General features: G+C 46.2%; 1 protein-coding gene across 1 annotated transcript; it reads left to right on the plus strand.

Annotated features, from left to right (window-relative positions):
• Positions 1 to 22,748: 22,748 nt before the first annotated feature.
• Positions 22,749 to 23,156, plus strand: PIRT (phosphoinositide interacting regulator of transient receptor potential channels). Its single transcript, XM_060133192.1, has one exon. The coding sequence runs from the start codon at positions 22,749 to 22,751 to the stop codon at positions 23,154 to 23,156; it is 408 nt and encodes a 135-aa protein (XP_059989175.1).
• Positions 23,157 to 23,456: the final 300 nt, after the last annotated feature.

Genomic DNA, 23,456 nt, shown 5'->3' on the forward strand with positions numbered 1-23,456 from the left:
TACACGAAGTCCTTCTTTAGGTGGGGGATTTGTGGACATTGAGGGGAGAGCCAAGTTTCACAGCACAGTTGGTGCATGGAGAAGCAGAGAAATCACTAGATTTAGCATTACTTCAGCAGTTCATGGAGCCGGGGCGACCGTGTGACTATCACCCACACCCAGAGCAGAAACTCGGCAAATAGCAGAAATCCTAAGAAGGACATTGTGGGGTTTTAAAAAATATTTATTTATTTATTTACTTATTTAGGCCACGCTGCGCCTTAGTTACGGCATACAGGATTTTATTTTATTTTATTTTGAATTTTATTTATTTTTTTATACAGCAGGTTCTTATTAGTTACCTATTTTATACATATTAGTGTATATATGTCAACCCCAATTGCCCAATTCATCACACCACCACCACCACCCCTGCCACTTTCCCCTCTTGGTGTCCATATGTTTGTTCCCTACATCTGTGCCTCTATTTCTGCCCTGCAAACCAGTTCATCTGTACCATTTTTCTAGGTTCCACATATATGCGTTAATATATGATATTTGTTTTTCTCTTTCTGACTTACTAGATCCATCCACGTCTCAACAAATGACTCTAGATCCATCCACGTCTAGATCCATCCATGTCTCAACAAATGACTCAATTTCGTTCCTTTTTATGGCTGAGTAATACTCCATTGTATATATGTACCACAACTTCTTTATCCATTCATCTGACTATGGGCATTTACGTTGCTTCCATGACCTGGCTATTGTAAATAGTGCTGCAATGAACATTGGGGTGCATGTGTCTTTTTGAATTATGGTTTTCTCTGGGTATATGCCCAGCCGTGAGATTGCTGGGTCAATGGTAATTCTATTTTTAGTTTTTTAAGGAATCTCCATACTGTTCTCCATAGTGGCTGTATCAATTTACATTCCCACCAACAGTGCACGAGTGTTCCCTTTTCTCCACACCCTCTCCAGCATTTGTTGTTTGTAGATTTTCTGATGATGCCCATTCTAACTGGTGTGAGGTGATACCTCATTGTAGTTTTGATTTGCATTTCTCTAATAATTAGTGATGTTGAGCAGCTTCTCATGTGCTTCTTGGCCATCTGTATGTCTTCTTTGGAGAAATGTCTATTTAGGTCTTCTGCCCATTTTTGGATTGGGTTGTTTGTTTTTTTAATATTGAGCTGCATGAGCTGTTTATATATTTTGGAGATTAATCCTTTGTCCGTTGATTCATTTGCAAATATTTTCTCCCATTCTGAGGGTTGTCTATTTGTCTTGTTTATGGTTTCCTTTGCTGTGCAAAAGCTTTGAAGTTTCATTAGGTCCCATTTGTTTATTTTTGCTTTTATTTCCATTACTTTAGGAGGTGGATCAAAAAAGATCTTGCTGTGATTTATGTCAAAGAGTGTTCTTCCTATGTTTTCCTCTAAGAGTTTTATAGTGTCCGGTGTTACATTTAGGTCTCAAATCCATTTTGAGTTTATTTTGGTGTGTGGTGTTAGGGAGTGTTCTAATTTTATTCTTTTACATGTAGCTGTCCAGTTTTCCCAGCACCACTTATTGAAGAGACTGTCTTTTCTCCATTGTACATCCTTGCTTCCTTTGTCATAGATTAGTTGACCATAGGTGTGTGGGTTTACCTCTGGGCTTTCTATCTTGTTCCATGGATCTATGTTTCTGTTTTTGTGCCAGTACCATATTGTCTTGATTACCGTAGCTTTGTACTGTAGTCTGAAGTCAGGGAGTCTGATTCCTCCAGCTCCGTTTTTTCCCCTCAAGACTGCTTTGGCTATTCAGCGTCTTTTGCGTCTCCATACAAATTTTAAGATTTTTTTGTTCTAGCTCCGTAAAAAATGCCATTGGTAATTTGATAGGGATTGCAGTGAATCTGTAGATTGCTTTGGGTAGTATAGTCATTTTCACAATATTGATTCTTCCATCCAAGAACATAGTATATCTCTCCATCTGTTGGTATCATCTTTAATTTCTTTTATCAGTGTCTTATAGTTTTCTGCATACAGGTCTTTTGTCTCCCTAGGTAGGTTTACTCCTAGGTATTTTATTCTTTTTGTTGCAGTGGTAAATGGGAGTGTTTCCTTAATTTCTCTTTCAGATTTTTCATCATTACTGTATAGGAATGCAAGAAATTTCTGTGCATTAATTTTGTGTCCTGCAACTTTACCAAATTCATTGATTAGCTCTAGTAGTTTTCTGGTGGCATCTTTAGGATTCTCTATGTATAGTATCACGTCATCTGCAAACAGTGACAGTTTTACTTCTTCTTTTCCAATTTGTATTCCTTTTATTTCTTTTTCTTCTCTGATTGCCATAGCTAGGACTTCCAAAACTATGTTGAATAACAGTGGTGAGAGTGGACATCCTTGTCTTGTTCCTGATCTTAGAGGAAATGCTTTCAGTTTTTCACCATTGAGGATGATGTTGGCTGTGGGTTTGTCATATATGGTCTTTATTATGTTGAGGTAGGCTCCCTCTGTGCCCACTTTCTGGAGAGTTTTTATCATAAATGGGTGTTGAATTTTTTCAAAAGCTTTTTCTGCATCTATTGAAATGGTCATACAGTTTTTATTCTTCAATTTGTTAATATGGTGTACCACATTGATTGATTGGCATATATTGAAGAATCCCCGCATCCCTGGGATAAACCCCACGTGATCATGATGTATGATCCTTTTAATGAGTTGTTGAATTCTGTTTCCTACTATTTTGTTGAGGATTTTTGCATCTATATTCATCAATGATATTGGTCTGTAATTTTCTTTTTTTGTAGTATCTGTCTGGTTTTGGTATCAGGGTGATGGTGGCCTCATAGAATGAGTTTGGGAGTGTTCCTTTCTCTGCAATTTTTTGGAAGAGTTTGAGAAGGATGGGTGTTAGCTCTTCTCTAAATGCTTGATAGAATTCACCTGTGAAGCCATCTGGTCCTGGACTTTTGTTTGTTGGAAGATTTTTAATCACAGTTTCAATTTCATTACTTGTGAATAGTCTGTTCATATTTTTTGTTTCTTCCTGGTTCAGTCTTGGAAGGTTATACCTTTCTAAGAGTTTGTCCATTTCTTCCAGGTTGTCCGTTTTATTGGCACAGAGTTGCTTGTAGTAGTCTCTTAGGATGCTTTGTATTTCTGCGGTGTCTGTTGTGACTTCTCCTTTTTCATTTCTAATTTGATTGATTTGAGTCCTACCCCTCTTTTTCTTGATGAGTCTGGCTAATGGTTTATCAATTTTGTTTATCTTCTCAAAGAACCAGCTTTTAGTTTTATTGATCTTTGCTATTGTTTTCTTTGTTTCAATTTCATTTATTTCTGCTCTGATCTTTATGATTTCTTTCCTGCTGCTAACTTTGGGCTTTGTTTGTTCTTCTTTCTCTAGGTCCTTTAGGTGTAAGGTTAAATTGTTTCAGATTTTTCTTGTTTCTTGAGGTAGGCTTGTATAGCTATAAACTTCCCTCTTAGAACTGCTCTTGCTGCATCCCATAGGTTTTGGATTGTTGTGTTTTCATTGTCATTTGTCTCTAGGTATTTTTTGATTTCCTCTTTGATTTCTTCAGTGATATCCTGGTTATTTAGTAATGTATTGTTTAGTCTCCATTGTTTGTTTTTCTTACTTTTTTTTCCTGTAATTCCTTTCTAATCTCATAGCCTTGTGGTCAGAAAAGATGCTTGATATGATCTCAATTTTCTTAAATCTACTGAGGTTTGATTTGTGACCCAAGATGTGATCTATCCCGGAGAATGTTCTGTGCACACTTGAGAAGAAAGTGTAATCTGCTGTGTTTGGATGGAATGTCCTATAAGTATCAACTAAATCTCTCTGGTCTATTGTGTCATTTAAAGCTTCTGTTTCCTTATTTATTTTCACTTTGGATGATCTGTCCATTGGTGTAAGTGAGGTGTTAAAGTCCCCCACTATTATTGTGTTGCTGTCAATTTCCTCTTCTATACCTGTTAGCAGTTGCCTTATGTACTGAGGTGCTCCTATGTTGGGTGCATATATATTTATAATTGCTATATCTTCTTCTTGAATTGATCCCTTGATCATTATGTAGTATCCTTCCTTGTCTCTTGTAACATTCGTTATTTTAAAGTCTATTTTATCTGATATGAGTATTGCTACTCCAGCTTTCTTTTGATTTCCATTTGCATGGAATATCTTTTTCCATCCCCTCACTTTCAGTCTCTATGTGTCGCTAGGTCTGAAGTGGGTCTCTTGTAGACAGCATATACATGGGTCTTGTTTTTGTATCCATTCAGCAAGCCTGTGTCTTTTGGTTGGAGCATTTAATCCATTCACATTTAAGGTAATTATCAATATGTATGTTCCTATGACAATTTTCTTAAGTGTTTTCGGTTTGTTTTTGTAGGTCCTTTTCTCCTCTTGTGTTTCCCACTTAGAGATGTTCCTTTAGCATTTGTTGTAGAGCTGGTTTGGTGGTGCTGAATTCTCTTAGCTTTTGCTTGTCCGTAAAGCTTTTGATTTCTCTATGGAATCTGAATGAGATCCTTGCCGGGTAGAGTAATCTTGGTTGTAGGTTCTTCCCTTTCATCACTTTAAGTATATCATGCCACTCCCTTCTGGCTTGCAGAGCTTCTGCTGAGAAATCAGCTGTTAACTTTATGGGAGTTCCCTTGTATGTTATTTGTCATTTTTCCCTTGCTGCTTTCAATAATTTTTCTTTGTCTTTAATTTTTGCCAATTTGATTACTATGTGTCTCAGTGTGTTTCTCCTTGGGTTTATCCTGTATGGGACTCGCTGCACTTCCTGGACTTGGGTGTCTATTTCCTTTCCCACGTTAGGGAAGTTTTCAACTATAATCTCTTCGAATATTTTCTCAGGTCCTTTCTCTCTCTTCTCCTTCTGGGACCCCTATAATGCGAACGTTGTTGCGTTTAATGTTGTCCCAGAGGTCTCTTAGGCTGTCTTCATTTCTTTTCATTCTTTTTTCTTTATTCTGTTCTGCAGCAATGAATTCCACCATTCTGTCTTCCAGGTCACTTACCTGTTCTTCTGCCTCAGTTATTCTGCTATTGTAGTTTTCATTTCAGTTATTGTATTGTTTCATTTCAGTTATTGTATTGTTTCATTTCAGTTTCATTTCAGTTTCATTTCAGTTTCATTTCAGTTATTGTATTGTTCATCTCTGTTTGTTTGTTCTTTAATTCTTCTAGGTCTTTGTTAAACATTTCTTATATCTTCTCAATCTTTGCCTCCATTCTTTTTCCGAGGTCCTGGATCATCTTCGCTATCATTATTCTGAATTCTTTTTCTGGAAGGCTGCCTATCTCCACTTCGTTTAGTTGTTTTTCTGGGGTTTTATCTTGTTCCTTCATCTGGTACATAGCCCTCTGCCTTTTCATCTTGTCTGTCTTTCTGTGAATGTGGTTTTTGTTCCACAGGCTGCAGGATTGTAGTTCTTCTTGATTCTGCTGTCTGCCCTCTGGTGGATGAGGCTATCTAAGAGGCTTGTGTAAGTTTCCTGATGGGAGGGACCGGTGGTGGGTAGAGCTGACTGTTGCTCTGGTGGGCAGAGCTCATTAAAACTTTAATGCACTTGACTGTTGATGGGTGGGGCTGAGTTCCCTCTCTGCTGGTTGTTTGGCCTGAGGCAACCCAACAGTGGAGCCTTCCTGGTCTCTTTGGTGGGGCTAATGGTGGACTCTGGGAGGGCTCATGCCAAGGAGCACTTCCCAGAATTTCTGCTGCCAGTGTCCTTGTCCTCATGGTGAGCCACAGCCACCCACTGCATCTGCAGGAGACACTCCAACACTAGCAGGTACGTCTGGTTCAGTCTTCCCTGGGGTCACTGCTCCTTCCCCTGTGTCCCGATGTGCACACTACTTTGTGTGTGTCCTCCAAGAGTGAAGTCTCTGTTTCCCCCAGTCCTGTCGAAGTCCTGCAATCAAATCCCACGAGCCTTCAAAGTCTGATTCTCTAGGAATTCCTCCTCCTGTTGCCGGACCCCCAGGTTGGGAAGCCTGACGTGGGGCTCAGAGCCTTCACACCAGTGGGTGGACTTCTGTGTTATAAGTGTTCTCCAGTTTGTGAGTCACCCACCCAGCAGTTACGGGATTTGAGTTTACTGTGATTGCGCCCCTCCTACCACCTCTTTGTGGCTTCTCCTTTGTCTTTGGATGTGGGGTATCTTTTTTGGTGAGTTCCAGTGTCCTCCTGTCGATGACTGTCCAGCAGCTAGTTGTGATTCTGGTGTTCTCACAAGAGGGAGTGAGAGCACGTCCTTCTGCTCCGCCATCTTGGTTCCTCTTCCCCTCATTATTCTTATGTAAGGTCCAAGATGCTACAAACACTGGCTGAAATTGTGTAATACATTTTGAAAACCTCGCCAGGGAGTCTGGCTTGAGTCATATAGGTCCACAGAGAAATTAGTGGGAATGACAAGAGAATTTCAGTTAAAACCAGTGACTGGCTTTGCAGGACTGGATGGGGACTTTACGGGCTGAAGAGGAAATGTCCATCCTTTGGGGTTTTAATCCATTGCCACAGTTCTCCTCAAAGTCCTCGGTGAGATTATTAGCAAAACAAGTGACCTCATTAATCAAATGGTTTAATACTCTCCCCATGCTTTCCTTAATTGCTATTCTCACTTTCAGGAGAGGCGTTCTCAAGCCAAACTGAGCCCCCAGAGCCTCCAGTATCAATGCCACAAGAAGCCCGGTATGCTCGGAAAGCAATTACAAAGATCACCGCAGAGGATGTGTTGCCTAGCTGGCCTCCAACTCCAGAGGGTCCCCACCTGAGTGCAGGTCCTAAGTGCCCCATCCCATTGGCACTGCTCTCCAACCCAACCAGAAATCCAAGAAGGTCCGTCATCATCATCCTCTCCCTACAGAAGATATTTTAATTTGAAGACATGTTCTATTTCCATTTTATTCATTGAGTTTATATGATTTGAATACTTTTAATTCTGTTCCAAGCACAAGAGATACAGTAGTAAACATAACAGAGCAAAATCATGACTCCATGGGGCATACGTTCCACTTGGTGGGTTTCTTCATACAACCTTGACTGTTGTTTGTTTGTCTGAGAAAGCGGCCCTTTTCTGTCACATGCTACCCAGCATTTACCCCTGTTGAACTTAAGGATAGGGACATTTTCTCACTCAAATTTGTTCCTCCAATACCTAGGACAGTAGCTGGCATAGAAGTTGCATCAATTAGGAACTGTATTTGGTTATAAGTAACAGGGACCCCCTCTTCCCCAAAATACACTGGTTTAAATCAAATAATGATTTTTTTTCAATTATTTAATGCAGAAGTAGGAAGTGCAGGGTATGTCGTATTATTTCCCCAAGACCATTAATGTGTGAGCCACCCCGGAAAACAACTTAGCATTTATAAAGTTAATTATACATTTACCATATGACTCAGGAGTCCCAGTCCTCAAGGAAAGAAAACTTCTGTTAACACAAAAGCCCAGAAACAAATGTTTCTAGCAACTCTACTCATATTTGCCAAACACTAGAAACAACTCAAATGCTCTTCCGCAGGTGAATAAGAAAGTGGTACATCTACCCAATGGAAGACTACTCAGCAATGAAAAGGACAAAACGATTGATGCACGCAACAACTCTGATGGCTCTTGAAGCCAATATGCCAAGTGGTAGAAGCCAGTCTCAAAAGTTTACATATCGTATGATTCTGTTTACATGACATTCTTGAAAAGACAAAGCTACAGAGATGGAAAACAAATCAGGGATTGCCAGAGGAAAGAGAGTCACTATAAAGGGACAGCACGAGGGAACACCTTGGGGTGAAGAAATTATTCTTTACCCTGATTATGGTAGTGGTTACACAAATCTATACATGCGTTAAAAGGTATACAACTGTGCATCCAAAACAAAAAAGCCAATTCTATTCTAGAAGGCTTTTTTAATGCAGAATCCCTGGGAAGGGTTTAACCTTCCATGTTAGCCCAGCTTGCGGTCCATTGAAGTGTACTGAATTAGGAAAAAATAAAGTTAAGTGGTTTCCTGCCTAGAAATCTTGTGTTCTCTCGAATGGGGAGTATTTACCCGTGAAACACACACACTCTGTGTTGGTGGAACTTTGAGGGGTGAACAGCAGCAGACCAGAGGCCTGGGATGGACCTGGGACAAAGGGAAGTGGAGCCCGGTAGCAGCAGAGGGGGAAGGGACGAATATTTGGAGAGGGGAAATTTCCCTCTCCAAATATTTTAGAGGGAAGTGACTCCTGAAAGAGGGGGGTAGAGGACTAGATCCTTCTGTTACCTGATGGGGGGAATGTCTGTTGACAGTTGTTTATACATATTTACCTGTCTGTCTACCCCACTAGACTGTCAGCCCTCTGAGGGCAGGGACAGATCTCATTCACCTCTGAATCATCAATATGCCCAGCCTGGCACATAGCAGGTAGTCACCACTATTTGTTGGATTAAAAACAAAAAGAAGGAAGGAAGAAAAGGAGGGAGAGAGGGAGGGAAGGAAGAAATACACCTGATTCTTCCTTTGGTGATGAGGTCATATGAAGGAACCAACCAAGGCAGAGCAACCCCTGGGCAGACTATTATACAAGTCCACCTTAGACTTCATCAAGGCCCCACCCTAACTGCCCAAGGCACGGGAAGGCACTGCCATTTTAGCAGGAGAAACTGGGACACAGTGTAAATATTAACAGAAGAACTGTTAAACACATTAGATATAATTTCTTTGGGATCCTTTCCAGTTCTAAAATTCTAGTAATAATAAAAAAAAAATCCTTGGTTAGAACCCATTTCCACGTTCTAGATTGAATCCCTTATATTCACAACTGAATGTTTGGGGAATTCATAAAAGGAGAAATGGAAAACTTCATGTGTTCCTACGGTCTGTCCCCTGTGTCTCATCATCCCCTCTGATCATCACCCCCCTCCACCTCCACCTCTACCTCCACCACTTCCCTCCCCTCCATCATTCTTTTTCTGTCTCCTATATGCCCTTCAAGGTTCATCTTAGCCATAATCTTCTTCAAAAAGCCTCTTCCTTCCTTCCCAGTTAGCACTCTATAGACCAATCTAAGATGACCCTCCTTTGTATTCTCAAAGCACAGCACAGACATATCTGTATTGAAGTATTTTTCTTTCTGGACTGGAATTGTTGGTTTAGTTGCCTTTCTTTTGCCACATAAGTTGTACAGTTCGTCGAGGTCACCTCTTTATTTCCAGTGCCTACCCTAAAACATGCCTGGCATATGACAGATCCACAGAAAATATTCGATGAAACGATGAATACATGAATCTTCTAAATTATTCGAAAGCTAGACAGTGATAATTCTTTCAGATTTTGAAACTGCGGAGACTACTTACGGGAGATGGTATTTATCGGCAAATATTGTGACGCTGACTTTTCCAACGTCAAGTTCAGTGTTAATTACCAGGCCAGAGGCCCATTGCTGGGCGAGGACTAACTGAACTTCAGACAGCAACACTACCTAAATCTCACCACTAGATGGCAGCCGCGCCCAAGGAGCAGGCGGCTCCTGCCCTCTGACCACACCCCGCCCCCCCCCGCTCCCCCCCCCCCCCACCCTGGCCGTCCAGGTCCAGGTCCTGCTCCTTCCGGGGGTCTCAGACCCCCACAAAAGGAGGGCAGGTCCTGGCAGGTATTGATGGCCCTGGGAACCACACCCCAAAAAGATGTTCTTTCCTGCCCTGCTCCACTCCCACTTGTTCTCGTAAATGCCACCAATCACTTCCTCCTCCGTGTCCCCGGCTCCCCTACCCCCAGCCCCAATCAGGAAATTCCCAATGCCTCCAGGGCGTTCCGATTCCCCACGCAGGACCCGACCCAGCTGCCGTCTCCACACTGTCTGCTCAATTAACGCGTACTGAGAAAGAAAGGGGCAGTATCTCCTTGAGTGTCCCGCAAGGAAATACGGCATCTCGAGAACTGTCATGTAGGAGAAATAGAAGCAGTTGAGGGAGAAGACCGACAGATAGACAAGGAACAAGAGCGTCTCAAGAGACAAGAAGAGAAAAGCAAAGATGCAGGTGCTTTAGGAAATGGCCTCGTGGCTTAGAGAGGGGGATGCTTGACCAGCCAGAGAGATTGGTTAGGGAGACGCTTGACTTAACCGAATTTCTCAAGAAGACCAAGGGGTCAGACCGGGAGAGATTTAGGGCCAGAGTCCTATTTTCTTGGCCAGGGCACCCCCGATGGGAAAGGAAGGAAGGCAGAGGTTAACATAGGGGGCGGGGGAGCAGGTGGAAGGTGGTGGCCTCTCCCTGGGGCTGCCTGATCTAAGCAATTGCTTGGCATGATTTCCCCAGGCCCTGGAAAGCTAAAAGGCTTCTCCCGTCTTGGTGGCCGGTCCCAGCAGTACCACTGAGAAGCATACACAAAATGCAGCCCTGCCTGTGTCTACTCTGAGGACCCAACAGCACGAGGCAAAAGGCCTCTGTACATTGTAAGATGGCTTGTGGATGTTCACTTGGCCATTTATTCCACATTGCCTGGCACCTCTGTGCCAAGACCCTGTCCTAGGATCACCGGCTGCAGCAGAAGTCAAGACCCAGCCCTTGCAGAAAAGAGGAAAATGTTAAATGACACCATTTAAGATCTGCACTTTAGCGCAGTTTCCAATTTCCATTTCTCTTACAGGAAGTCTTCAGTTGTCTGAAGCAGCCAGCCAGGTCCGGAATGTGGGTTCCCCAACTCACACGACCTGGAATCTTCAGTCACTAAATGGTGTGAACAGAGGCGGGAGTGACTGCTATGGAGGAGAGGGAGCTTGGGAGTCACAGCGCATAGGGCCGGCACTTGGGAGGACCCTGCTTTACGGAGACCTGACCATAAAAAGACGTTTCTGAGACGATCAGGGAAATGTGAGTGAATGGTATTAACATTAAGGGACGTTTACATTTCAAGTGAGATTATGATGGCATTGTGGTTATTGTTCTAAATAAGAGGAAGAAAGGAAGGAAGAAGGTCCTTATCTGTTACAGAGATACACATCTCCAGTGGCAAGGATTCACTAAAGAAGAGATGTCTGAGATTTCCTTTAAAATACTTTTTAAGAAAGAAGGGTGACAAATGAAAAAAAAGAAAAGAGCATTGGTCACCCCAGCGAACCAGGGGTGATAGTTGGTCACCCCGTGCACCATGGGTGTGTGGACCACTAGGCTAGCCGGGTGAGGGGGGCAGAGCTAAGCCAGAGCAGCTGTGAGCTACAGGATGGGGAAGGGGGGTGCCGCCAGCCATCCCCCAGGCAGGGCCTGTGCCTGCTTTCTGCCCCCTCGATACCACAACTGCAGCAGCAGCCCTGCCTCCCAGGGACACTTGGTGTCGATTGTCCAGGGTCCAAGCTGGCTTCTCAAGCCCCCTCCTCTATCCTGCTAGGGAGGGGCCTGCAGACAGCATAGCTTCTACCTGGACACTTTCTCCTGGACCCAGATCCCCCCTAATTTGCATAGGTACATATATACACTTATATCATATGCATACATACACTATATATAATATATACATTATATCTAATATATATGTAATATATTAATCATATATCATGTATTATATGATTATATAATGTGTGAATATATATCATACAGAATATATCAATATGTACATATATTCATTAAGCACTTGCTATGTGCATTTTCTTATACAGTTCTTACAAAAACTCTCTAAGGTAGCAATGATCACATCCACTTAAATGAAAAAATTAAGGCTCAGGGAAGGTAAGTAATTTGTGCAAAGCCAAATATAAGAATAATAATATAGCTCACATCCCTAACTGATAGGAGTATGTGGGGGAATACATGAATTACTGTACATTTATAAAGTACTTTAGACTGGTGCCCGACATGGAGGAATGCTAAATACGGATGTGTCTTACTGATGGCTGTTACTACACTGCCTGCCACGCCCTGCAGAGGGTTGGGGGAAAGCACAGAAACCTGAACTGAGGGAAGAATAAATGATCTGATTATCTGCACTGCAAAATAATTCACCCCCGGGTTTCTTCACAAGCCAGGCCATTGAGTCTGACAAACCGATCTGAGTATAAAGGCAGAGCAAGCAACATCCTCAGAAGCCTTCAAGTCCAGCTCCCCTGGACACTCATCCCCTGATCAGAGAAGGCTTCGCTTCCACAGGAAGCCAGAGGAAAAGCCCCCTCAGCTCGACCCCCTCCAGCAGCTCGGTGGATGGCTGGCCCTCGGGGCCCTCTGCTTCTCTAGCCCTTTATCACCCATCAACCTCTGCAGAGCCTTCCCAGGCTGGAAACATCATGTTCATTTCACAAGCTACCAGGGATGGAAGATTCCCATTCCTGTCTTGGTCTTCGCTTCCTGGGGTCACTCCTGGGAGAGCCTCCCCTACAGGACACATAGCCTCCCCTACAGGCCCCCCATGTACCATTACCATAGCAGGGACCCCCCTTCACCCCGGAGCCCCCAACCAGCCAGAAGCAAGGCTTCTCATTCTTGAGTTGGTGTTAAGGGTGGAGGGTCAGCCTGGCTTTCAGGATTTTAGGCAATCTTGTTGGCTTCAGGGTACAGACCCACATCTTGAGACTGGGCAATTCAACACCTCACACCCAGATTCCAAAAGCACAATGTGATGACTGTTAACAGAGATGGAAACCCCGCCCCACCACTGCAGTGATGTCTCTCACTCGTTTCTTATCACCATGACAAGTAACATGAAAAATACAGGGGCACAGTCAGGAAAGCCGGGAGAAGCAAGGATGAACATGCTACTTTGCCCCCAGTTCAGAGATGTCTGGGCCTGGGGTGGGGTAGGACCCTATATGCTCATCTGACCTTTGTCTGTGGGTTCCTGGTATTTTGTCACACAAGGTGTCCACCCATAGGGCTTGGGAATTCCCAGAGGTATCCCTGCCATCTTGGAACAGAGGATGTTAAGTAAGTCTACACATGCTTTCTCCAACATCCAGAACAAACAGGGCTCCCAGGTCTCACAGCCAAGGCCTGCACTGGACAGAGCTAGTGTAGACTCTGGGTAACCCACTCTTTGGCCTGTCACCACCGCCGTCACCATCACACGCTCCAGCATCCCCGGAACTCCAGGTCTCCTGATTTCTGAGCCTGGGTCAGGAGAAGCAGCCCTGGCCCAGACACCAGCCTCATGCACATCTCCCCGAAACTTGAAGACAGACTGCAGAGAAACTTCATTAATTTTTCACTAGATTCATCTAATAGAGGCTGAGCAGAGCTGAGCCAAAGCCCTACCACAAGTACCTCTGCCAGTGGCCCGCCAAGGGTTAACCCATTAGCCCACATCCTGTGAGCTCATCATCCCCGCTGGAGCCTGTTCTCGGCGGGGATTCGCTGCACAGCGGCTCCTGGATGGGGCCAGGGAGGCTTCCTCAGGCTGCCATGAGAACTTCAGCAGAAGCTCATTGCCGGCTTCCTCCTGGTGCAAGCTGCGTGTGAGCCCCAGGTCCCCCATCTTCCCCAGGGACGTCGAGGACAGTAAGTAAGGAGGGGACCTGTCCCTCTGCCCTTCCTTCCATTTCCCCAGAGGAACGAGCTGGTTTTAACTTTGCTTTAGAGTGTGTGTTGGGTCTGTGAACTGGAGTTAGGAGGCAGCTGTGCATGGCTGGCAAAGGGGAGGGGGCTGTGCCCTGGGAGGGCAGGGGGTGAGCCAGCCGCCCGCAGGCTGGAGGGGCTGCCCTGTGAGGACTGTGGCAGGGAGGAGGGGCTGTCCCGGCTCTGCACCTGGAGGAGGGGAAGCTGTGTGCAGGTGGCTGCTTCCGCCCTGCCGGACAGCATTTGGGCTTCACCCTTCACAGCCGTTGGCAGAAAGGGCTGGGCAGGAACCACCCTCCCAAACCTCGACAGAGGCAGGAACAAAAAAGCCAGACGTCGAGGTGCAAGGCCACCCTCAGATCCTGGAGTGCATGGGCGGGACCTCACACCCAGACCATCCTCCTTGGCATCCCACATCAGACCTCAGCATCTGTGGGTCCATCCCTCCCAGCTGCAGGTGTGGCAGGCAACCAGGGCAGGTGTCAGGAAAACAAGTCGCAGCATGCGGGCTGGGGCAGGCTCCATGTCGGAAAGGGGAAACGAGGCTGGCATATATAAACATGGACAAAACAGGTAGGGCAGACGTGTGCCACGGGGACCATACCCCCAGGTAAAAGCAGACGTTATCACCTGGCTATCTTTCCGCTTTGTAACCGGGCAGGGCCTGGGCGCCGGCTGCGTGATGTGAAGAGCGAGGTGAGTGGCACTGTCTAGGTGGAGTGTGACCTTTGGAGAACTTCCCTTCCTAGAAGCACTGTGGGCGGTGACAGACAGGTGCCCTGGTGACAGCAGCAGAAGATTCAGAAACACTCTGGCCTCTGCTTTATCAGCTCAGGCACTAGGCACCACTCACCTTATCAGAGGGATGGGGTCACCAACCGAATGTCTTGTTGGGGGGAGGGCAGCCACTCGCAGTGACAGCTGGGTGAGGCATTGTGGGGACTCCAGTGGGGAGAGAGCAAGACCCTCCACATCTCAGGAATTCCAAATACAAACCCACGCTTGGGGTCTTTCTCAGGAATCGTGTTATTTCTATCACTTGTGTTTCGCAACCTGTCCCTGTTCTCCCCCCAGACGACCCTTCCCTCTGGGCCCACCTCCTGGCTGTGAGACATGTGCCCGCTCTCCCCTGCTTTTGGTCCTTGCAATTCCCAGAATAGTCCAGCTCCTATCAGGGAGGAGAAGGTTGGGAAGGGACAGATAACTCCAGACCCAAGCCCAGTGGGGCTTCTTATGATATCAGGGTTGCCAGATACATTACAAAAGGATGCCAGTTACCTTTGAATTTCTCATAAACAACAAATACATTTTGGTATAAGGATGTCCTGGGCAATATTTGGAACAGTCTTATAAGAAAAACCATTTGTTGCTTATCTGAAACGCAAATTTAACTGGGCATCTTGTCATTTTATTGGCTAAATCTGGCAACCTATTAATATTGACGGTAGTGAAGGGGAAGGGCAGGCTCCATCCTTGAGCAAGCAGAGTGCAGTATAAAGACCAGGATTTGGGGTCAGGCAGCTCTGAGCCTCAATTTCCTCATCTGTAAAATGGGAATGATAATAAGAGTACCATCGTAGTAGAGCTATTAAAAGAGATGCTCCAGGTGAAGAAGGTGGCAGGTACCACGCATTTTGTGCCCCACTGGGATGATGGTGGTAGTGGCTTTGTGGCCTATGTCACAGGCCTCTTGCTGCTCTGCTGGCTGCAGCTCAGGGCCCCCGGCTTCAGCCCCCACGTCCTCAGCAGCTCCACCCTTCAGGGCCGGCCTAACCCCTCACCCAAAGCAGCCACCCCTGCAATTCTGTGCATGGCCAGTGCCCCCATTTCAAATATGCTCTCCATTCACTGTTCCTCCAGTTTTAAAAAAAAAACAAAACCAAAACCTCAAAACCATCCCAAAGGGGAGCAGGACAGACTCGAACCCAGGCTCTGGAGCCAGACAGGCTCCAAAACTCCCCTTTCTAACCTGGTTCACTACTCATCTGCTGAGTAACGCTGGGCAAGTCATTTAACCTCTCTGATCCTGTTTCCTCACCTGCAAAATGAGGTAATAACTGTCCCATCCTCAGTGACTTGTCAGGAGGGTTAAAGGACACAATGCAGATAAAGCACTCAGCCTGGTTCCCAGCCCATAAGAAGAGTCCGAGAAATGACAGTTATTGTTACTGTATGAAAAGCGTCGACGCTCCCCTAACGCACTGTGTGCTGCTTCTCCTTTGGAGAAGCTGCTTGGGGAACCTTGAAGACTTCAGGAAGGCCAGCCAGTGGAGGGCAACCAGACTTGGTGAGGTGTCCATCCATCAGAGAGCACGGAGGGAGGGGAAGGGGATGGGGAACAGGTCAGAGGGTCTCCTCACACCTGCCTCTCCTGCCCCCTCATTAGCCAGTCCCATCTGACCACCCCGGCTCTAAGAACACAGGTCATACTTGACAGTTGTATGGAGAGGAACAGCAATGGCGACCTGACGCTGCCGTGCCGAACCTTCCTGCCACAGCTCCCCTATTTGATGAATCATTTCACAAATGTCTGGCAAGTCCTAAGCCCCAGCCAGGCGCTGAGCTACCTGCTGGAGCGCATAGGAAGCTGAGGAAGCCCCAGGCCCGGCCCATTAAGTGGTGCATTTCAGACACTCGAGAATCTACCGGAGGGAAAAGTGCTTGCTCCTTATTCTCCTGGACACTCACTGTTGCTTGCCAGCTGTCATGGTCCACACACCCCACCCAACCAGCTGTTGGCGGATGAATATATGAGTGCGTGAGAAACAGCCAGAAAGTTTCTGCTGTTCTCTCCCCTCTCATCTGAGACATCACTTTACCTTGTTTGTCAGAGACACCACTGAGCGGGCAAATGGGGACGCCTGGAGCTCCTCTTTGGAGAGGGACGTCATCTTCTTAGTTGTGTCTGCAGCTCCGCGTCTAGCAGAGGGCAGACACGGGGGCTGCTCGGAGCGTGTTTGCTGCAGTGTTGGGGAGAGCTGTGAGCCGAGTGCTGTGTAGCAACCTGGGGAACACAAGGTCAAAGGGCAAACACTCAGTGGATATCTGCAGACAGGGTTTTCGAATACCTGGCCAATTACAAACACACGACAGATAAGGAGACCAGCTCTAACAAGATCAAGAGACGGTCCCTTCTGTACACACTTGTTTGGCCAACCAAACCCAGTCTTTGCTCTGCCCAGGGCCTCCTGGCTCCCTGAAAGTCTGTTTTCCTTCAAGGGATGGTATCTTTCCAGAGACAAGGTGAAAATGGTGAAATTCTTGTTCTCTCTCTCTCTGTCTCCCTCCATCTCCATCTCCATCTCTCACATCCATCCCCATCTTCATCTCCACCTGCATGCTCATCTCCATCTCCATCTCCATCTCCACCTCCATCTCCATCTTCATCTCCACCTCCATCTTCATCTCCACCGCCACTTCCATCTTCATCTCCACCTCCAACTTCATCTCCCTCTCTACCTCTCATCTTCACCTCCACCTCAATCGCTCATATCCATCTCCATCTCCACCTCCATCTCAACGTCTTCCTCCATCTCCATCTTCTGTCCCCAAATCCCAATTTCTCAAAGAAGCACCTTCTCTTTCTTTCAGGATCTCCTCTTCCTCAGAATCAGCACATGGTGTTTCCCATAAGGGCCAGGTGACTCTCTCACCTCACAGATTTCCCTTTAACATCTCTGCCCTATTCTGAGGTCATTCTGCCCCTGCCCATGCCCCTACTTTCCTTTTCCAGGGTAATGTGTTTCCTGCCCTCACCTCTACCCTGGATCCCCAAGTTCCATCATATGACTTCAACCATTATCAACATTCTGCTATTCTTGGTTTAACTATACTTTCACCTGCTCCCCAGCCTGACCCCCTTTATTATCATTATTACGATTTTTACAGTTCTTTTTTTGCAGGGTATAATTTACACACAGCACAATGCACAAATCTTAGTGTACTATATTGAAAAATGGGTCCCCCATGTAACCCACACCAATATCAAGAGATAGAACATTTCCATCGACCCCAGAAGGTCCCAGTTAGTTCCTCCCCACCCCTACAACCACTGTTTTGAGATGTGTCACCTTAGCTTAGTTCCTAGAAGGTTCTAGAATGTCATATAAATGGAAACATACACTATATGTACTCCTTTATATCTGACTTCCTTCACCCATCATGTCCATGAGACTCATCCATGCTGTGTGTGTATCAGAAGTCTGTTCCTTTTTATTGTTTAGTAGTATTCCATTGTGTGAATATACAAGATGTGTTCACCTTTTCTCCTGTTCATGGACATTGGGTTATTTCGTGGTTTGGGCTATTATGAACAAAGCTGCTATGAATATTCTTAAACAAGTCTTTGGTGGACATAGGTTTTCATTTATCTTGGACAAAGAAATATCTAGGAGTGGGATTGCTGGTTCAAAGGGAAGGCGTATGTTTCACTTTGTAAGAAACTACCGGACCTTGCTCTAAAGCGGCTGTACCATATTACGTTCCTACCAGCAGTACACAAGAGCTCCAGTTGTTCCCGACTCTCACCAACATTTGTATTGTGAGATGTTTAAATTTTAGCCATTCTAGTGAGTGTGTGGCTGTATCTCCTTGCGGTTTTAGTTTGTATTTCCTGTCGAATGTCAATCTCAAGCCCTTTTGCATGGGTTTCTTCTTCATCTATTTGTCTTCCTTTGTAAAGGGTCCGTCCAAATCATTTGCCCATTTTTAAAATTGGGCTGTTTGTGTTACTAATCACATGTATTTCAGATGCAAATCTTTTGACAAATATGTATTTTGCTAAAATTTTCTCCCAGTCCATAGCTTGCCTATTCATTTTCTTCCCAGTAGCTTTTAATGAGACAGAAGTTTTAAATTATGATGAAATCTAATTTATTGATTTTCTTTTTCTTCCTCGGTTATTGCCTTCTCTGTCCTAAGAAATTTTGCCAACCTCCAGGTCACAAAGATATTCTCCTATATTTTGTCCTAAAACTTTATGGTTTTAGCTTTTATGTTCAGGTTATGTCCATGATCCATCTCGAATTCATTTTTTGTTGACGGTATGAGGTGAAGACAAGTTTCATTTTTTTCCATATAAATATTCAGTTATTCCAGCACCATCTGTTGAAATGACTTTCTTTTCCCCATGCAACTGTTTTGGTGTATTTGTCAAAAAGCAGTTGTCCTCAGTTACTGTTTGGCCTGTGGGGCTGGTTACTAGGGAAGGCGTTCTGACTTCCTGAAAGTCTTACTTACAGATTGTAGTCTGGCTCCCTGTGCCAGTTATTGTAGATAACGGGGTGGCTTCCTGGGCTGGTTGCTGCAGGTTGTGGGTCAGAGTTCTGTTCTTATACATGTCTGGTCACCGTCCATCTGTATATTCAGTGTCTCATTTATTACAAACATCTGCAAACATACGTAAAAGTAGAGATCATAATATAATGAACTTCCATGTATCCGTCACCCGGATTTTATAACCTTTAACATTTTGTCATATTTGAGTTGGAGTTTGATGCTTCCATGTGAATCACGGCATCATGACAATTCGTCTCTGTACGTGGTTTCAAGATTATCTCCATATCTATAAAGACGCTTTCTTCTGTGTCCGCAATATCGTCATCATAATACAAATTTTAAATCCTTAGTGTCGTCTAATATCCAATCCAGATTCAAACTTCCCTAAAATTATCTTGAAATGTACAATTGGTTTCTTCTAGTCAGAATCCAAATAATGAACATATTGCATTTAGTTATATTTTAAAATTTCCTCCAGCAGTCATATCACGGCGTACAGCTTAAATGGTACACACCCATGTAATTGGCTGTAGCCAGATCGAGAGTCAGAGCACGATGGTACCCCAAAAGTCTCCATCATGTCCCCCTTCCAGCCATCATCCCCACTGAAGGTAACCACTGTCCTAACCTCTAATGGCGTAGATGGTCTTACATGTTTTTGAACTTTCTGAACCAGCTCCCCAGGGGTTACGTGCTCCCCACCCCACAGGACTGCAGCATCAGGCCCAAGCCCTTTGAGCACCTGCTGAGTGCCGGTGGAGGGGGGCTGCTGGGTAGAGGAGGCGTATAAACCAGCAGAGGCCCTGAGGCAGTCTGCAAACTAGGAGCAGAGTTTCTCCACCAGATTGACCCTGCCCCCAGGAGGCGCTTGGCAAGGTCTAGAGACATTTTTGCCTATCATGACTGGAGGGGTTTGCTACTGGCATCTAGTGGGTAGAGGCCAGGGATATTACTAAATATCCTACGATGCTCAGAACAGCCCCTGCAGCAAAAAATTATTGGCTCCCAAACGTCAGTAGTGCCACTGTTGAGAAACCCTGGTATCAGAAAAAGAAATCGGATCTTTGAGTACTTTAATAAAATGTTAAAAAACTCGTACTGCCCCTGAGATGGTGATTTTCAGGAAACCTGGGTTCTCAGAATTTGAGTTTGATTCACCAACCTATGGACCTATACAAAATAGTTTTAGAAGTCCCTCAGCCTAACTTCTTTATTGTACAGATGAGAAAACAGGGACCGAGAAAGAAAATAACTATTGCAATAATAATAGCAACCAGGGTCATGTCTTAAACTCCTGTAACATATCACACAATGAAGTGGGGTCTTGTGAAACCTGACAGTCGCCGCTGCCCTATGAGGCAGACATGCCGTTATCCTTATTCTATATATGTGACTAGGGAGTCTCAGGTGGGTTCAGACAGCGGTCCCTCTGCTGTCAGAGACCTGGATCTTTCTGTCACACCAGACCCTGCGAGTAAGCTCAGTGACGTGCTGCAACCGTGAAGGAACCCAGCATGGCGTTCACCCCACAGCCAACCCCGCCTGCCCCTTGTGTTTAGAGTTGCTGCCACCTCCTGCCTGGTAGGGGCGGGGGTGGGGGGGAGAAGGCACGGAGCTCAGCCTTGTTCAAGGGAGGAGAAGTGCTCTCCTCCAGTCACTGCCCGGAAGATGAACCCCCCGACCATTCACTGTCCCAAGGACCCGCCCTCTTCCTAAGTAAGGCCACTAAATGAAAGGTTCCCATTCTTTGGGATTTCGTGAGGTATTACAATTTACATAGATAGATAGATAGATGATAGATAGATAGATGACAGATAGATGATAGATAGATAGATAGATGATAGATAGATGATAGATAGATGATAGATAGATAGATGATAGATAGATAGATGATAGATAGATAGATAGATAGATAGATGATAAATAGGTGACAGATAAAGTAGATAGACATCTACACAGGATGACTGACTTCTGATCTTGGCCAGTACAGATACCAACAAAACCAATGATCATCTTCCCTCACAGTCGTTTCATGAAATGAATATTCCAATACCAAAATAAAAGAAGGAAGGACATAATCTCAGAGTAAAAATAGTTCTTTAAATAAATAAATGTACCATTATGAAAAACTTAGCATCAGTGTTATCTCTCCATTGTAGAGTGATTCCCTATACAACTACTTGTCTCTGTCAGTCCTTACTCAGTGAGAGGTTACTCTACTGCAGGATGCAGCCCTAAAGTGAAAATCTCAGGCCTTGTCATAGTGGAAGGACCCTCAGGGATCATTCTGACCAGCTCGGTCTAGTACAATGAGCTTTGAGTCCAAAAACCTTGGCCTGGATCCCAACACAGCCACCTATGAAGTTGGGGGGAGGCTTGGGCCACGATCCTAAATCTCACTGGGCCTCAGCCTCTGCCCTCCTAAGAGGGGAATAAACATGCGACCTCCTGGCAGGGCCAAAGAGCATGCGCTAGGTGCGGCCAGCAAGGCGCAGTTGGCCGCACCTCTCACTCAGCATCCAGGAAGCCGTCCTCCCTGCATCTGCCGTGGCTGCCTCGCACCCCAGTGGCAGCTCTCCCGGGAGCTGGTCCTTCCCCACCCAGCCCGGTGACCCTCGGGCACAGCTGAGACTCGTGCCTTCCCATTAATACTCCAACACAACACCCCGAACATCTGAAGGCAGCAGGCGCTTCTGCCCTGGGATTTGCTGCCAAGTGAGGAAAGGGCCACCTGGAGAGACCATCGTACCAAAGACGTCAGAACCCCACAGGAGAAACCAGGTTGCAGTAACCAACGCCAGCTCCCCGGCTAGGATTTCACCACACGCCTCGTAAGCCCTGCTCTCCCCACCGAGCCCGCAGGCGAAAAGGACAGATCACTTTAAGAGTGTTGACGTCACTTACGCAAATACTCCTCGGGACCCACAGGGCAGCAGCGGGACACCTGTGAGCCCCTACTTATAAGAGCCCGTCGTCGTATTTTCCAAAGTCTTCGGAAGCAGAGATCCCAATATCCTCTCTCTAGAGGAGCACACACGAATGTGAATATCCACATTCTGAAGGCGTGGCGATTCTACAATTCCTATTCCCCCTGGGATGCAGGGAAGGGGTCTTGTTCGGCAAAGTGGGAGCACTGGCCCAGTGGTCCAGGCCTGAGGGGCTGTGAGGGGTGAGTTGAGGAAATTACTTGGAACTGAGCATTGCAGGGAGTGTGGAAGGAGAGTGTGCTCACTACAGGACCCTTCCACATTTAGAGGTGTCTTGATAGAGGGGAAGCAGCAGGTTCGAGTGCTGGGCTTGGGAGCCACCAGCTTCACACACCATCTCCTTTATCCTGATACCCTGGTTTCCGAATGCAACCCCTCCCACCTCTCACCCCGTCTGGAACCCACTGTGACTGGGATTGAGTAGCCCACCTTCCCAGGAAACTTGCTGCTGTGGAAAGAAATCCCTGCCATCCCGCTCCCAAAGAGGGATAGTAGTAAATGCTGTTTGAGTGGGGCCTGAGCTGGCCAGACCGCAAAGAAGAGGAAGAACCTGGGGCCCCGGGAGGAGGGACTGGAGGGGAAGCCAAGGACCAAGGCCGTAACTCACTCAAGACCACACAGCAAGAAAGCGGCTGGGTCTGAAAATAAGATGCCGCTTCATAAACTGTAGCTTTTGCCCGTTTTCTTAAAGGCCACCACTGTTCCCTGCTTTAAATAACAAGAGCGGTTGATCAGAGTGATATAATATTTCTCTCTCACAAGGAAAAAGAACACCACCTTGAGTGGCTTCTTATTTATGTGGATCTCATCTGCTTTTCTTTCAGCTTCAGCACAAAAACCCTGCACTGCCCTCCACTAAGAGCCAGGCTGGAGACAGATGCTGAGAACAGGAAGGCTGTGCGAGGATTCCCCCGGCCTCGTCCTTGCTTCTAACCGGTGCTGGTACCAGGTGCCCGGTCCCGGGAGCCGTGACCATGGAGGCTCTCCCCAAGGACCTGGAGGTCAACGAGAAGTCTCCAGAATCCAAGGACCTGCTGCCCAGCCAGACTGCCAGCTCCCTGTGCATCAGCTCCAGAAGTGAGTCTGTCTGGACCACCACCCCCCGGAGTAACTGGGAGATCTACCGCAAGCCCATCGTCATCATGTCCGTGGGCGGTGCAATCCTCCTGTTCGGTGTGGTCATCACCTGCTTGGCCTACACCCTGAACCTGGGTGACAAGAGCCTCAAGGTCCTTAAGATGATAGGGCCCGCCTTCCTGTCTCTGGGACTCATGATGCTGGTATGCGGGCTGGTGTGGGTGCCCATCATCAAAAAGAAACAGAAGCAGAGACAGAAGTCAGTTTTCTTCCAGAGCCTCAAGTCCTTCTTCCTGAATCGCTGATGACGGTCTCGCCCTCTGACCTCCCCACCACCCTGCCACCTCGACCAGGAGAAGATGTGATAACCAACATCCAACATCCCCGGCCCCTTGAGAGGTGGAGTCTTCCGTAAAACTGATGCAGGCAAACCCTCTCCTGGGCCCCGTGGAAAAGAGCGAGCTCGGGGCTGCACCCTCCGTGCAGCTGGGAGGTACCGCGGGATGATCTCATTTAGTCTCTCTGTTATCACTGACGTTCCCTCAGATCCTGGCCGTGGCCATCGCCTTTCATGGCTCTCATCCCAGCCTGTGCATCCAGGTGTC

This window comes from Lagenorhynchus albirostris, chromosome 20 (assembly GCF_949774975.1).
Source record: "Lagenorhynchus albirostris chromosome 20, mLagAlb1.1, whole genome shotgun sequence".
In the NCBI taxonomy this organism is placed as follows: domain Eukaryota; kingdom Metazoa; phylum Chordata; class Mammalia; order Artiodactyla; family Delphinidae; genus Lagenorhynchus; species Lagenorhynchus albirostris.